Source organism: Schistocerca nitens, chromosome 3, assembly GCF_023898315.1.
Source record: "Schistocerca nitens isolate TAMUIC-IGC-003100 chromosome 3, iqSchNite1.1, whole genome shotgun sequence".
Classification (NCBI taxonomy): Eukaryota; Metazoa; Arthropoda; class Insecta; order Orthoptera; family Acrididae; genus Schistocerca; species Schistocerca nitens.
In genome coordinates this window covers 694,031,240-694,044,179 of record NC_064616.1, presented here as the reverse complement: position 1 = coordinate 694,044,179, position 12,940 = coordinate 694,031,240, and the positions used below count along the sequence as shown (strand labels likewise).

General features: G+C 35.8%; 1 protein-coding gene across 6 annotated transcripts in view; it reads left to right on the top strand.

Annotated features, from left to right (window-relative positions):
* LOC126248661 (rho GTPase-activating protein 190) overlaps positions 1–12,940 on the top strand; it is a 325,162-nt gene that overhangs the window by 140,479 nt on the left and 171,743 nt on the right. For all 6 annotated transcript variants that reach the window (XM_049949876.1, XM_049949875.1, XM_049949878.1 and 3 more), the window contains one exon: positions 5,058–5,247. In XM_049949876.1, coding sequence (XP_049805833.1) covers positions 5,058–5,247 — 190 coding nt within the window. The remainder of the gene's footprint in view (positions 1–5,057; positions 5,248–12,940) is intronic.

Sequence of the window (12,940 nt, the reverse complement as noted above, 5' to 3'; positions counted from 1 at the left end):
GAAAATTGTTTGAATTGGGAGTTCCAGATCTCTGCTTTCCACATTGTTGTTCGTAAATGGTATTGTGCAGTTACAGGTGTTTGATGGTACACTCAGTTACCTGCAGGCACATTGTACCATTTGAATTGGGAAATTAAGTCACTGCTTAAGGTTCCCCTGTGATTATACTGTTTATTTTTGCAGCACTGGCACACAAAGACAAAGTGAAAATACCAGGACATATGTCTTCTTCCAGACAGTGAATTTGTGCATGCTACTGCGACAACTGATCACTGTAGACAGTTTTAGTTGGACAGATGAATTCTGACATTTCATATGTGCCTAGTATGTGTTGCTGATTGCTCAGGGCCAAGCAAGTAAAACTTTCTTGTAATGCCCCTTTTTCATCATCTATGATTTAGAAGTGAATGTATACCGATTTCATATTTAGCTACAATCTTCAGTTTCCTCTCTAAATATTTTTTTTTTTTTTTTTTTTTCAGAGGATAATTAGGAATTAACCTTGTGTATTGACACTTCCATGTAGACTTTTGGTGTTTTCTTTGTCATATTTAGGGCTGATTATATAATCGTCACTGACTGGAGATCAGTTTTGATCTTAGTTCAGAAAAGGAACCCAGTTCACACACTCGCTGTGTTCTGCAACACAAAATTTATAACAACTAAATGAGGCCTGGTGTTGATTTGAATTATCGTTAGATGCTCTTGGCAACACCACTAAATCAGCTGTTGACATGGTTATCGCGCTTCAACTGCATATATTAATCATAGATACACAGTGAATAAAATGTTCTCGGTTTTCAAGCCATGTCAATTTGAATAAAATCCTTGAGCTTTCAAAGACCATCTCCGCCCTTGCCAGGAATTCACTGACTGCTGGGGCTGCTACGGTTTCTCGCTTATACAGGCATGATGACATCGTCAGCAGCCAATCAGATAGACCCAATGTGGCACGCGCGCGTAAGTCAACCCGGGCAGAAAGTGGGGCATTTGCCTGTGGCAGCACCAGTGATATAGGTGCGCCAGGGGCAGGCGCCACGTTTGAAACTGCCGCTCCTGCGCCATGCATCTGTCTTTGCTTTCTTTTGATGTCCAACGCCCGCCCTCATGCCCTGCTGAGTGTGTACCCCTGGTCTTTGTTGAAAATGTTGTTGTTTAAATGAATCTTGGCCGCTTCCTTTATAACGGAGCCCCAATATGTAGATGCATAAGCCAACACTTTTGTATTGTCGAACTATATTTTGTGTCCGTTTTATAGGCATTGTTCCGCTCTGGCTGACGTATCAAGCTCCCTTTGTTTTATATGGCTCTTGTGCTCAGTACAACGCTCCGCAACCATGTGAATTGTTTGTCTGATATACATGCTGCCACATTCACGGGGTACACCATACATGCCAGACACTCGAAGAGCAATGTCGTCTTTAACAGGGCGCAACATATCTCGTATCTTGGGGGCGGGCTGGAACACTGGTCTTAGCCCATGTTTCTGCAGCAGACGTCCTAACTTACTGCTAGTTGCTCCTCAGTATGGCAGGAATGCATTACGTATGGCCTCTTCTACTGATTCACCAGGTGTCTTTCATTGGCGGCCATTGAAAGCATTTGCGATGTCTCTTTTGCTGTATCCATTTTCCACAAAAACACATTTTAAGTTCAGCAATTCAGATTGTAGGGGGTCGTCGTCAGAGATAATCTTGGCCCTATGAACCAACGTGTTCAGGACCGCTTTCTTGTGTACAGGGTGGTGGAAACTATTGGCATTCAAGTACCGATCAGTGTGTGTTGGTTTCCGGTTCACTGAATGACCAAGCTGGCCTCCTGCCTTCCACTCAACCAAAACATCCAAGAATAGTAGCTTGCCATGCTTCTCCATCTGGACAGTAAATTTAATGTTGCGATGAATATTATGAGATGACGGACAGCACAGTCATGGGATCACCAGTGTCTCCAGCAGTCGCAAATTTCTTCATGGAGCACTTTGAGGAGCAGGCTCTGCTACTGCGACATTACGGCCATCTTGCTTTCTACGATACGTTGATGACACCTTCCTGATATGGCCTCATGGTGAAGATACACTACAGCAGTTAGTCGATCACATGAATGGTGTCCATCCCAACATTAAATTTATTCTCAAGATGGAGAAGCACAAGAAGCCACCATTCTTGGATGTTTGCTGTCGTGAAAGACTCCGAGGACACACAGATACACAGTGAGAAACTTTTCCACAGCCCAAAAACATTAAAATAATCAGATAGATTTGTAAAGTAAACAAAAAGAAACAAAATAATTTTGAGTGATTAATAATATAATTTTCAGTGATGGATCACAGCATGCTGCTCAGCACAGTGGCTCCAGAACCCTAGGGAAACAGTTGTGTGATTTCAGAATGTAGTGTTGTCATAATTATTTTTATAACCCATACCATAAAGAATAAATCATTTGGCAGCTGGTAGTTCACAGCCACCTACGTGGAACAATCAATTTAACTGCCAATACAAACTGTGTTCTGGGTTTCAGAAATTTGCTGAGCATGATGAAAACTTACAAATTACAGATTGTTGGCAATGATTGTAGACAACTTTCTGTGTGGACGAAAATTTGAGTAGTTTGCCGGTTTAAGGACACTAAAGAAACTATTGATGCAGAGAGTGGTAGAGGTAGACTTTTGAATTGTGTGCTTAGGTAGAGCTGACATCAATCTTAAGGTTCTAAACTACCATAGTGATTTATTGGGCATAGTTCTGTTTGAGGTGGTGTATCCTTAACTTTGAGCAGACTTATCCATCCAGTTTAACTTTGACTCAAAACCACAATGCATTTTGCACTTGAAGAAACATTTCCAGATGCAAAAGAAGTAATAAGTAGGAAAAAAAAATCTTAGGACCGACTTGGAATTGAACCCCTGTCCTTTGTTACTACAGTCTGGCATGTAACCACTCAGCCACCAAGAGACAACTTCCGTAAGGAATTAGTTGATAAACAAAATTTTGGTGATTGATTTATTTGTGCTTACTATTTCTGTTCATCAATGTGTGTGCGCTTGTCACAGCAATTTAAGCACATGTTCAGTGTTTAGAAACTTAATGTTGGTTGTGTAATTATTGCTATTCAAGCCTAAAAAAGATTTTAGTTAGAGGTGTTTGATGATGAGCTGTCTTCCCAACATTGAGTCATAGCCTGATGTTACTACTTATTTTCAGTCTTGCTTCAGCTTATTAATGTTGCTTTAGATAGTTCTCGTAATCCATTGTGTGACTATTCTCCAAAGGGAAAATATTACCATGTAGAAAGAAAAGGATTTTTGTTACCTCATTTGATACGAATCAATGGTACAGTTGTATTGGGAACAGAGCTGAATAAAAAATAGCATCCAGTCATTCATCTTTTCATGCGCAGTTTTATATACTGTACAAGGTAATAGCTAGGTACTTAAGGTTTTTTCCTCTTTCTGTAATTTAGAATTTTACTAACTGAGATTTTAGTAAGTGTGAATCTGGTTGGTGCAGCACATTATGTAAATGACATTATACTTCACAAACACACATAATTTCCCTTTTATTTGTTTGATCTTAAGATTTTGTACAAGTGGATGTTTTGCCGAGATTATTGGTAATTTCTTGAGTTGTTTGCTGAGTCATTACTCTGTATTTTCAATTACTATGTACCAGACAAGAAATTGGCCGCAGTATTTAGTCATTGTTATTTATCCTACAGAATTTTTATCTTCTACATAAAAAAATAGGCTGTTGTTTGTCTATGTGTTTTTAATATACATTCTTGAATAATTTATTGTAATATGTTTCTGCAGACATCACACTTTTAAATTCTAAATGATAATCCTGTCATGGAAAGCAAGGCAGTAGAAAGTCCTGACAAGCAAAATGAAATGCAGACTTACCACTTTGAACTGATATGATTCTTCAGCAAATCTGAAAGTAACTAATAGTGCTCTGATTTAAAATGAGAGCACAAGATAATCCTCCACATTTCACTTCTGAAACTATGGTCATGAAAAACTGAAGAATTGTATGAATATTTTGTTGTCTGCATGAGCACATGGCAAGAAATTGAGGCTATTGATAAATCTAGAGCAGCTACATAGTTATTTCAGGACCAGTTAGCAATAAATTATCTTCAGATCTCTTTAACTAAGAATTTCTCTCCACCTTCCCAACAGAATCGTACATTTGAAACCTAATGCTTGAATTATCTGTCTCTTTATATGTGTTTTTATTGGCTATTTGATCATTGCACTTGAGTGATGTGTCTGTTTGTATTGTGTAAATTTTACTAACTCTGTTCAAAATTTAAAAAAAAAAACTTCTGTTAATATACCATTCGTTGTGCATGTTTTAACCCAGAGTAGTTTAATGATCTCATTTTTTAATCACATTATCATTATTATACTCGTGTAAATCAAGTGTCATCTTTTATTTTAAAATTAAGATTTTTTAAAACATTCATTGATATTAAACTACAATACACCAGTCATAACAATTTTGTGTGCCATTGAGATGTAGAAATTATGCACTGAAAGATCTCATCAGCTAAGTAGTTAAGTAATGGAAAAACGTTTAATGTATTGCTAGTATTAGATTATTTTTATCCCCACATTATGTAATATTGTTTACCATGTAGTATCAGCCTCAATATGCATTTTCACTTATTCCGCACACACATTGTTAAAATCTGTGTTCCAGTTCTCAAGTGGTGCACTATGAATTCATTAATTTCTGTAATGTTTCCACGTATTTTACTTTGGGAACCTGATGTGGACAAAGTGTTCAATTTTCAGGTGGCTTCTTGCACCAAATATAGAATCTTTATATTTCTTTACTTCATATTCAAATTGCCCGTGTTACTAATAGGACTGTTTTTATGTAAGAAAATTCCAAATGTTCAGTGAATCGTGTTTTATGAATAATTTGAGCTCTTAATTTTTCTATGTCTAATCATTACACAGTCTCACAAAAAGAGTTCGTGGTTTACCTGTAGCTGTTCAAGTTCTTAATACAAATTGTATAAGCAGGGTGCTCCTTTCATATATCATCTTCCAGCTGCCTTTTACACGCCATTCTTCAAGGAAGTTTGGGAGAAGAAACCTGAAATAGAGCAAGCATTCCACATGGAAGAGCCGGTCAATTTGAATGACTGCAGTGAGGGCACATTGGACCACCAGTCGCGTCATCCACTTCCTCCTCCACGGCATGAGAGTTACCTTATCAAGACTGTTGAATCAAATGAAGGGTGAGAAATGTCATTAGAATAGATAAAATCAAGAGAATACTGGGAAGGAGGTTATTGATATTTCAGAATGGAATATAATTTACTTGTGTTACGTAATACGTTTTCACATGTGCTTATGTTGAATAAAGAAATTTTTAATGACTGTGATTCCCTGCACCCTCCACCATTCCCCTTCATGGCTTCTAGATCATACTTTCTTTATATTTAGATCTTGCTGATGTTACACCTTGAGCTTATCACTTATTCAGTGACAGCATAACTGAAATATCTTGGTGCTCTCAAAACATATTTAGTTGTGAGGATAGAGTGTCATATGATACAGTTTCATTGGGAAAAAATACATGATAATTCATCTCTGTCAGCAGAATCTGTTTGGAGTTCTTTTGCTGGAGGTGAAAGATTTATCTGACATACTTCAGAAACATGATTTGCTTCTGTTACTGAGATAACTAAGTATACAAAAATGATGAGATACCCACAATCAATGGTCATAAGATTTACAAAAATTTGATTAACAAGACAACAGTGGATGGCAATTGGTAGCTGAGAGCTAGCAGATAAACTATCTTGAGACAGGTCATATTGTAATGTAACAGTAACTCACTGAAGGCTGGCCTGTTCCATACAAAAGGAGTGAAGTTTTCAAAGAAAGGAAAAGGCACCTCATTTTTCATAATGCAATGGTGTTGGAACCACTGATGTATAGATTGGTTGACTGCTGGAAACTCTACACTGGTTTGGTGTCCCTACTCCAAAGTTCTGTTTCAATAATTATTAACTTCTGTTTCTCCATAGAATTCATTAATTATTTTACTGTATACTACTAACTGTTGCAGTACCTGTAGTTAACACCAGGGCTGACATAAAATCTGCATGGAAAGTGCATTTCTTGATAAACTCCTGTTATGCCTTGTACAAGAATTGATTCCTTTGAATGTAACATTGCATTAGAACATTTCTGTGTTCTGTGATAAAGCCAACTTTTTTCACTCCTCCATCTCCTTGTCTCTCATTTTTTATACTAAAATTTTCAATAGTGTTAGTGATCATAACACCAACTTTTAAATTCATTTAACATCATTTAAATATTAATGCAATCATCATTTTCTTATTCCTATTGCAATCCATTCCTTCCAGATGATTCTGGTGGTGTACTGTACTAGCCTTGTTGGTAGCTGTGTTTGTTTGCTTACAGAAAACATTTTATATCCCTTTGTTATGTATGAAATGCATGTCCATGAAATTTTGTCTGTAACATTTTTGGCAACTGATTTAGCTTTTTGAACACTTCAGATTTTGCTCATTTTGTACTGAACTGTATAATATGATTTCTATGTGTATGTTGACAAAGTTACAAGTACATATGTATTGAAAGAAGTAAACAGAGGACCACCAGAAGACATATAACATTTTGTAGTTAGTTGCAATTCAGATTTACTGTATCGTATCATTGACGAGGTAAATTTAGAGAGTACCTGAAACATAGTCTACTGCAAACCTGCTACATGTTGCTTTCTTCATTTCACTACAATTATCATCTAAAAGCATACTGTCAGACTGCTATTTTCCAGTTATGTTTTCTTTTATCATCTCCATTATACATTCATCAGTACGTACCTATATTCTTTGGAAATATTTTGTATAGGCTGTGTTGGACAGCTGTTACATAAGAAAGTAAAAAAATTGCGTTATAAAATACACAACTGTACCACTATTTTTTTTTTTTTTTTTTAACTGAAGTCAATCGATTTTGCGCCAACATCAGACAGTCTTCTGTCCTCAAAAGCAACTCAGCTCTGCCTAATCACAACTCCAATACCAATTGTAACTTACAGACTGCTCCATTACTATTATTAACTGTCCGTGCACATCCTTTATGTCCAGTCAAGTCAACATCAAGATAATTGTGTTCGCCTTGTTATCATGTTTTGAGCTGACAAAGCAGGGTACACACAACTATCTCTGATACTGACTGGACATAAAGGTTATGCATCGACAGTTAATAATAGTAGTTGAACAGTCTATAAGTTGCAGTTGGTGTTGCAACTGTGAGAATGCATAGCTGGTTGCTTTTGATACCCAAAGATGGTGTGATGTTGGACCAAAAATGATTATCTTCAATAAAAATAGCGATAGAGCTGTGTATTTTATAATGCACATTTTAACATTGACATCCTTTCTGCTGATTTTTTTTCCGATGTTTTATGTAGTTATTGAGGTTAATATTATTTCTTGTAATTCTGATGTGTTTAACAAATCGTCCAAGTTTTAGTCTCTTCCTTTTATCTATAGGATCATACATTAGAAACAGAAATAAAGCATATCAGTTAAGTCAATTAAATGTGCTGAAATAAGATGAATGACTCATTGGTGATGAAATCAGTGAAAATTCAATGATACGAAATGATACCAGTACAAACCATCCAGTTATGCTGAACCTGGAATGTAATGAACTCGTAGCGGCAATCGAAGATCTGTGCTTGACTGAGATCTGAACCTGGGTTTTCTGCGTAATCCCAGCAGAGGCCTTAACCATAAAGTTACCTGAGAATGTCTCCAGACCAGACTCAAACTTTCATTGTCACTGATATGTCCGTCTATTATTTCCAAACACTACTATCAGAAATTTTCCCCTGGGAACAAATGAGAATAGCATTACTGGGTGAATGAAGTTGGAGGAACATTGTGTTCTACCCTGTCATGAGGGTTATGTGAAATGCACTGAAATAAAATTAATGAATTGATGGAGATTAAGTCACTGAAGGTGCACAGACACCATTTATCAAAAGTTGATGTGCAGAACTCTGTCGCTACCATTCTGTCAGTAGTTGACAGGTGTAATCAGTATCAGTATTGTACTTTCAGATAGTAGTTGTTTAACCTTTTATTGGCTAACAGTATGAAATTTTATCAGTGTTGTTTAAATGATGTCACTCTAATTCTGGCAAAATGTGTGGTTGAACATTATCTCAGCCAGTCGTTAATTTGAATATAATGTAAGGGGACTGGACTTTGAACAGTAAGCATTTTCACTCCATGTTTTGAGAGGACGTTACTCGTGATGTATAACACTTACAAAATTGTGATTTCATGTCAACACTGAATGACAGTAGAAAAAGCATAATGAAAAAAAGTGTTTATTTATCTGTGATAACTTAATTATTAGAAAAAAATGTGTACTTGATGAATTTTGAAAGCAAATTTTATTTTTGATGCCATTAGCCATGGCATTGTGTCCAGTATCACTCAAATTGTGACAAGCTTCTCTCAACATCCCAACAAATAAGTTATGAGTTGCTGCTGGTAGTTTGGAGTATATATGAATGAACAACAAGAAATTATTTTACATAACCATTTTCTTTTCTTTATTTATTTTTTTTTAAGAAGTGACTCCGGTAATGATATGTTATTTATCCAAATCCGCATATTGCCGGTAAATATTAAGCATAATACAAAGACCCCTCATAAACTTCATTTTGAGAGAAATTTGATGAATAAAGCTGAAATCATTGTGAAAATATATGTACATTAAATACTGAAAATGTTGTTTCTATAAAATTAGGAAAAAAATACATTGTGACTTTTTCATGCCATATGGCTCTTTAAGTAAATTCCACCTGCATATTCTGGTTGAAAAGCTGATTTTCTGTCCTAGGCAATCTTTTTCCAGAGTCCTGTCCTTCATCTGGGCTCCTTGATAGTGGCTTCAACAGATACTTCTTCTTTGGTCATTTGCAGAAAATCAAGACAGTCAAAGATATTACCATGTTATTCTCGTTAGATGCCTAAATTATTTATTATTTTAATCTTGCTAATCACACTATGTATTGAAATATATTACTGAAGTAATCACAATTGTTTTCAGAACTTTACAAGCAACTAGGACTGTTTGCAGTACTCACTGCCATATCCATCTGTTGAAACTTTCTTTGTGGTTTTTCATGCTGTCGTGTACACATTTGCCAAGGAATTTGGAATTTACAAGTTCCTTGTATATTTTCTACATTGACTGCATTCTTTTCCTGTTGCATCACTCAGCCACTTACACCATGAGGCCTCCCTTTTTGACAGAGTCCATGTAATGTGTTCTGGTCTATAGTAAAAATTTAGGGTACAAAGTTGCCAATACAGTTTTTTTCTCATTTTTTGCAAATCCCCCACATTTCTTCTTATAACTAACTCATACAACTGAGTCAGATTGTTTATTTCTCTCTATGTAAGATTACAAGGTGTTCCATATGTAAGTTTCTTCCCACTGAAGTCTTTACACAGGTTTCTCAGCTTGGCTCCCATTCAGTTCTGAAAGGTCCAGCTCCCCTGTTTTAACATTATAACATGGTCTGTCATTAATTATACTTACATGACCTTTAAAATCTAATGTATAATAAAGTTTGCATTTGCAAACACTGCCAGGTGCTTCTCATGAACCATGGATAAATCTTCCATGTCATGCCTGGTAATTGTTACAGTTTTAAATTTGTTGCTATAAAACTCAGGTTTAATATTAAATATCTTAACACTTGCCATTTTTAACACCAGAAACAGAGAAATAAAACTGCAAAAGCAAAATCACACGCTACAGATGTTCACAACAGACTCTTGACTCGTGACAAAAATAATAAAAACTGTGTGTGTGTGTGTGTGTGTGTGTGTGTGTGTGTGTGTGTGTAAGCTTTGCTATTCTGCCAGTGTGACTGTCAGAACTCAAGAAAAATCAATTTTTCCATTTGCAGTGCATATTCACTGAATTGAAGTCACTGCTCATGTGCAGTCTTTTATTCAAACCAAAGACCAAACAAATAGTGCTAATGTTCATAAACAATACAGTTCTTAAAATCAGAAGACATTGCATATTCTCACAGAACACAAAAGAAATATTTGGTTTCTTTGTCCAGGTTCACATCCAGGTCTCCTTAGCATTTGTTGTTAGATTCATTGCAGAACATCTAGAGCAGTTTCCCATACCCATCATTGATAAACAGTCTGAACAATGTAATGCATGGCAGAGAGTACAAGATTAGTCTGGGAATGATTCAATAGTAGTTGCATCCATTAACTGGTGAACCATAATATGTTCAGTGTGCTGAGTGCTGTACATTTCCAAATTTGTGGTATCTCAGTTTATAACCATCTGTATTTCATACATGTACCACAGTATCATGGTTGTTGATCACAAGATATAAATGCTATTTTTTTGTAACCTGCAATAGGATTCGAAATTCGTTTGTAGCTCGTGGTCTAGTGGTTAGCATTGCTGCCTCTGGATCACAGGGTCCCGGGTTCAATTCCCAGCCAGGTCAGGGATTTTCTATGCCTGGGGACTTGCTGTTAGTGTTGTCATAATTTTACCATCATCATTTGGGAAAAATGGTAAGACGGGACTGTGAAAAGATTGGATATTTGTACAGGTGCTGATAACTGCATTGTTGAGTACCCCACAAACCAGTCATCATCATCATTATGATTGGAAATTAAATAAATGTGAATCTGAGGAAGGATTTTTCTTTTTGTACAGACTTACATGTATTGACTATTTTTCAACATAATCTCTATGATGATTGAGACATGCTGTAATAGTGCACCACCTTTTCTATCCCCTCTGAAACAGTTTATCTTGTCACCTGTATGGCACAACAGAAGTGTGTCATCAATGGTAAAATTCCTGTGATTACAGGTGTGGATGTTAGAATAAATACCTTACTCAGGCAGACTGTTTTAAAAGAGGTAAGTAAATATAGTGCTGCATACAAAAAATTTTGTTTCAATAAGTATGGTGGGTTATAATGTTAGAGGACAGCTAAACAAAGTTGACTAGCTTTTTGTGCTATTCTGAACATTGAGGGCCATAAACTTTCAACCTTTCCTGTAGCGAAAATTTTGAGAAAGTAGTCATAGTCATGTATGCTAAAAATAACACCAAGTTCAAATCATTTGAAACCATTAGTTTCCACTTTTATCAACAATTGATAGTATGTGCTTGTGAACTGCTGGTACCAGAAAACTTATTTGGAATTATTACATTGTATAGATCCTCACTTGGTGATCTTCAGATGTTTCTAGGAAAATTTGATTCGTTATTAGGCTACCTAGCAGATAAAAGATGCAATTGATAATCTGGTGTGATTTTAATAAATATTTAGTGAAGGATTAGGTAAATGATGTGGTAATGTTATTTAACATTTATAACCTGAATTCTGTTCTTGAGTTTTCCACCAGAACTGCGTAGGACAGCAGAGTGCTAAAAGACAACATATTTGTTGGTGAACCTTCAATCAATTGTATAACTGTATATCCAGCTGTGAATGGCCTCTGTGGTCATGATGCACATCTAACCATATTTAATAACTTGCCTAATCATAATAAAGTGGTGTCATGTAAAACAGAATGATTAAACAAAAGACCATGTAAAGTTCCAAGGCAGCCTTACAGGAGACTGAAGTGATGTGTATAATTTTATATATGTCCTTTCTAAATTTGATAGATTTCTATCAGTCTTTAACAGCTACTTTATAAAAAAAGAAACAAAAACACAATAAAATATGGAATTAATAAGGCATTTAAAAAGTGGTGGGTCACAAAAGGTTGTAACAATGTTGAATATGTGCAGGGGGAAAAGGATAATTGTATGAAATTGTTCTACAACAAGCAAATATGTAGATTTAATGCCATATTATAAGAAATGCTGTTTGATCTAAGAAATGCTGTTTGATCATAAGGAAAATGATTAAAATTGAAAATCGTGTCTGGTCATAATAAAACTTCATTAGAGATGCAAAAGAAGGTATTTAACCTATTCAGCTCTATATAATGTCGAAATTAGTAATTCAGACAATAGAAATAAATATCTGTAGGAAACGTTAAAGGAAAAATGATAAGATCATTTAGATAATGTGATTTTTAAGATAGAGTCTGAATAGTAAGTGATAGCAGTCAAGTAACAAAAATATTTGGTAACCAACTCATGGGTGTGGCTCAGGAGATTGATGTGGACAGTTCAAGAGATAAGACAATAGAATACTTGCTGGAAGCAGTGTCACAAATATGCAGCTAAATTATAATTGCTTCAAGATTTGCCAAAGAAGTTAAGAATATAATTACCTTGTTCAGAGGCAAAAACTCCCAAAGATTTATTGATACCCGAGTAACTTACTAAAATCCTGGTCTTCACAGTATTTGTTATACATAAAAAATCTGTTGTCATATGTCAAAAAAAATGAGAAATGGATCTCTCTCCTGACTGTGTGATTATTATAATCAAACCTAATGGAGAAATTTCAACATTAAAAGTATAAATAAAATTTTTCTTGAAAAATGGGTTTTCTGCAAATGGACTGTCGTTGTTTGTTGTGTTGTGGTCTTCAGTCCTGAGACTGGTTTGATGCAGCTCTCCATGCTACTCTATCCTGTGCAAGCATCTTCATCTCCCAGTACCTACTGCAACCTATATCCTTCTGAATCTGTTTATTGTATTCATCTCTTGGTCTCCCTCTATGATTTTTACCCTCCACGCTGCCCTCCAATACTAAATTGGTGATCCCTTGATGCCTCAGAACATGTCCTACCAACTGGTCCCTTCTTCTAGTTACGTTGGTGCCACAAACTTATCTTCTCCCCAATCCTATTCAATACCTCCTCATTAGTTATATGATCTACCCATCTAATCTTTAGCATTCTTCTGTAGCACCACAGTTCG